This window comes from Lolium perenne, chromosome 3 (assembly GCF_019359855.2).
Source record: "Lolium perenne isolate Kyuss_39 chromosome 3, Kyuss_2.0, whole genome shotgun sequence".
Lineage (NCBI taxonomy): Eukaryota > Viridiplantae > Streptophyta > Magnoliopsida > Poales > Poaceae > Lolium > Lolium perenne.
Window position 1 is genome coordinate 168,053,095 of NC_067246.2, and position 4,326 is coordinate 168,057,420.

At 41.6% G+C, this 4,326-nt stretch overlaps 1 protein-coding gene across 3 annotated transcripts; it reads left to right on the forward strand.

Annotated features, from left to right (window-relative positions):
• Window positions 1–225: 225 nt before the first annotated feature.
• LOC127323500 (mitochondrial uncoupling protein 1) lies at window positions 226–3,436 on the forward strand. 3 transcript variants are annotated; one of them, XM_051351625.2, is made up of 9 exons: window positions 228–513; window positions 929–1,135; window positions 1,246–1,315; window positions 1,461–1,591; window positions 1,682–1,780; window positions 1,857–1,961; window positions 2,060–2,134; window positions 2,975–3,061; window positions 3,172–3,436. In XM_051351625.2, the coding sequence occupies exons 1-9, from the start codon at window positions 448–450 to the stop codon at window positions 3,190–3,192; spliced, it is 861 nt and encodes a 286-aa protein (XP_051207585.1). In that variant the 5' UTR covers window positions 228–447; the 3' UTR covers window positions 3,193–3,436. The 3 variants fall into 3 exon arrangements, with proteins under 3 accessions (XP_051207586.1, XP_051207587.1, XP_051207585.1); XM_051351626.2 differs by lacking the exon at window positions 2,060–2,134 and having other exon boundaries at window positions 226–513; XM_051351627.2 differs by lacking the exons at window positions 2,975–3,061; window positions 3,172–3,436 and having other exon boundaries at window positions 226–513; window positions 2,048–2,134.
• Window positions 3,437–4,326: the final 890 nt, after the last annotated feature.

The window sequence follows — 4,326 nt, forward strand, 5'->3', positions numbered from 1 at the left end:
ACAACATCGTAGATCGGATAGCTGTCCTATAAAACCTGCCTTTTAGCTTTTGTAGCACTCTCTTGTCACAGAGTACGCCAGAAGCTTGGCGCCACTTCATCCAACCAGCCTTAAAATCGCCGCGTGTCTAAAATTTTTGTAGCGCCGTGCCATTTATCGCGCCTGCTTTCCTCCCGCGCGCGGTATACCGGCTGTAGCGTGATCTATATAGCGCCTGTGAAGATGCTCTTACCAGTTTTGGTGCTATTCACACACGGAGAGAAGGGCGGCAGCTCCAGCCCGAGCAGCCGACGAAGCCCAGGTAACAAGAAAGAACCTGAGATCTGAATCTGGATCTTAAATTGGAGTAGATCAGCAGCCAGTGCACTTGCGACTCAACCTACCTCTGCCCCTCTTCGCCCTCTGCTCGCCATCCACCGTTCGCCGCCGCCTCCTCGCCCGGATAAAATGACGACGGCCTCTTCCTTTGCCGCCGTCTTCATCAGCAGCGCCATCGCCTCCTGCTTCGCTGAGGTACGCTGCAGCATTTCAGTTTCTCTTGCTCTATATTGGCTGTGCTGCTGCCTAGCACGTCACACCAATTTGGGAATGGGGAAAATGTCTTCTCGATCCTACTAATTCAAACCGAGATAGAAGAAAAAGAAAAGGATAACAGCTTCCAGCTTCGATCCTATACTTGTAGTATTACTCTGCTTTTTGTGCCAGCAAGACCAGAGTAGGAGAATCATTCCATTTTCATCAGCTGAGCTGCTGCACTACACTAGCACTAGTCACTAGCAAGTTTAGGGTTTCTTTGTTACCTTACCTGCATCTCCTCACCTCGATATGACATTGTTAAAAAAAAACTGGATATGATATGATGAATAGTCAAAACTCAGCTGTTTATTTGATGATAACATGAGACTGTTGCTGTGATTGATTCCATCAGCTGTGCACCATTCCTCTCGACACAGCCAAGGTGCGGCTTCAGCTGCAAAAGAAAACGGCTGCTGGGCCTACACCTACAGGGGGGATGCTGGGCACAATGATGTCGATCGCAAGGGAGGAAGGCATCACCGCTCTTTGGAAGGGCATCGTCCCTGGCCTTCACCGACAGTGCATCTATGGTGGCCTCCGCGTCGGCTTGTATGAGCCTGTCTGTGCTGCTCGTTCCATTTCACATCGCAGTTGCAATCCATTTCGCTCCCTCCTTCAGTTAAGAGTGACTAACTTCCTGACAAGACTGCTTTTTTCCATTCACTGCAGGTCAAAACCTTATTTGTGTTTGTAGGCGAAGCCACTTTATTGAACAAGATTTTTGCTGCTCTTACCACTGGTAGGCATTTCCATACTCTCTTTACACGAGAAAACACCACTTCTCTCACAACTTGGCCAAACCCTACCTACCGTTGTCCATTATAAAGGGCCATGCTAGGCCAATGCGGATAAACACGTTGAATAAATGAACTGCATGTGCGTAGGTGTCATAGCAATTTCTGTTGCAAACCCAACTGATCTTGTCAAAGTGAGATTGCAAGCTGATGGAAAATCTACTGCTGGCAAGAGACACTATTCTGGAGCCCTTAATGCGTATGCCACCATAATCAAACAGGTTACTGCTATGATTCATCATAACAACGAGAAGTAAAAGGTTACAAGATTATTCCTCTCGTCCATGGCTGTAAGTTTGTTATTTTTCTAGGAAGGTATTAGAGCTTTGTGGACTGGCCTTGGTCCAAATATGGCACGCAATGCTTTAATTAATGCTGCTGAGTTGGCCAGCTATGATCAATTTAAACAGGTGCCTCTTCATTCTCTCACGTCTTTTGATCTTTTCATTAATTATTATTGTTCATCACATTGTCCTATTTGTGCAGATGTTTCTAAGTCTTCCTGGTTTTACCGATAATGTTTATACCCATCTTCTAGCTGGACTTGGTGCCGGTATTTTTGCTGTTTGCATTGGATCTCCACTGGATGTGGTATGCTCTGCAAGTGCTTTATATCGCACCATCTCCCTTATCCTTTTTGACGAATGATTTGGTTTTCACAAACTTTAACCACATAGAGTCATATGTAGATGAAATCAAGAATGATGGGTGATTCATCATACAGAAGTACAATTGATTGTTTCACCAAGACGTTGAAGAATGATGTAAGCCAAAAACAAATTACATTCTCTCAGTATTATGCTTTTTTACACCTCTAAATATCCAAGAATTTCATAACATGACATTTTCAGTTGTACCACAAAATATTCAAACACGTGTAGCTAACAACAAAATCCATTTTCCCTTGGATACTTGGGTTCTTGCTTGTCAAGCTCACATCAGGATGTATCGAATATGCCAATCTCTGCCCTAATTACCTTCATCCCTACTCAAATTACCTAAAGAGGTTGCTGCGCGTCTAGTTTTTTCCAACAGTTTTTCTCATGTAGTGTTACAACATGCCTATTTATTGTAGTCTGTCTTCCATGGGGATAACCAATAAAGAAAAGATATGTTCCCCTTTGGCCATTCCGAAGCTTTGCTTTCCTAGGTAGTCCTAACTGCTTGCTATATGACTATACCATATGACAGCAAGCCGTAGCTGGATACAAGGAAAAATTTGTTGGTTAGTCTCCTGAAACTTGCATTTCAGTTCCATTTGGGAATTACTGAGCAGTTTTGACGATATGGCACACTAGAGTTTCATGCTGTGGCATGCAACAGTTAGCGAAAATCCTAGAATTGCATGTTGTCTCAGTGTAGAACACTTTCTATTAGCAGACATACCTCGTGTGCAAACATGTCATAACTTGTGATTCTACCAACCATACCTCTTTTAATCGTTGATCTGGTCTTGGATACTGGAGATACTTGTGCTGGAGGAATTGGATGTTTATTCCATAATAAATAATTTAGAAAGTGTAGTGTCACAGATGTTTCGCAGCCAGTCATCAATCATCACTACAATGCATCCTCTACTGGACAGTGATCGTTCTTTTCTGCAGGGAGTTGCTGCTTTCTATAAGGGGTTTGTAGCAAACTTTTGTCGAGTTGGGTCATGGAATGTGATAATGTTCTTAACTATGGAACAGGTAACTTTTTTTTTGCACTCCAACCGTAATTATGACTAAAATTTTGACATACAAATTCGTTCTGAAGAAGGAACTAATCCCTTTTTCTTTTCTTTTGGTTGAATATGAAGGTTAGAAGATTTTTTTTGTAAGAATTACGTGGTGCCTCTACAGTCTACACTGCAAGGCTCTGCCGAACTGGCTACAGTTTCGGGAGTAGCGGGCATATGCTCATAGGATTCCGATTTTCATTGTACAGGAGAATGCATTCTCATGTTGTAATTTGATCTATGTGATGACTACGACATAATCAGTAACGATCATGTTGTATATTATTAGCATTGTTCAGGACCATTTTATGGGGTTAATAAATATTAGGAGTTCATTTTGTTTTTACTGTATGAGTGACTTTAGACTAGTAACTGGAACTTTTTCGGAAATAACATGTGCCTACTGGTGTAATATTAAGATACATAACACATTGCAAGAAACATTCTTTATACTCCCGTTCAACCTTTTAGCTTTTTTCCCTAAATGCACCTATTATAGTGTGTAGGTTCACTTATGATAGTTTTTTTTTTGTTCTCAACAACAACATCAAAGCCTTTTTCCTAAGCAAGTTGAGGTAGACTGGATATGAACCCAACAGAAATAAATAGAAGCCAAAACAAGAACGAAATGGAAAAAGAGAGTAAATTAAGATTTTGGCACATGGATCGTTAATCACCATGCATTCGTAAATGCATGTATTTAAACACATTTTAACGTGTAGATTCACTCATTTTGGTTCATATCTAGTTTATTTTAAAATATTCAAAAGGTCTTACATTAGTGAAGTACCTTCTACTAAATACATGTTAACAAGATTTTTGTGTATTCCTTGTGATAGACAAGATGCCAGCATTCTGTCCCTGCTCAATCTCCACTTCCAACCTCTGATTTAAACAGGTTGGTGTGTTGTCCTACTAATGCTTTTATTATTCCACTTCAACAATAATACAAAGGTTTTCGTGAGTTGATTTTGTGTGTATGCTCGCCTGCATGGATACTGCCACTTCTGTTTGGACAGCTATATGATCTCTTGCTACAATCGCCAGGTGTGGGAAAAGGTGGCAACATCTCCCATATGCTACACAACCTGCATGTCAGGTGTTTGAAAAGAGGAGATAGCAACACCACATCCTCCTACACAACACGGTTACTTGTCCTCTAGTAACTCGTTGGAGTTCAATACAGTCAATTTCCGCTTCAACCTCACGGAGCACCAGAAAGCTCGAGCTCGGTGG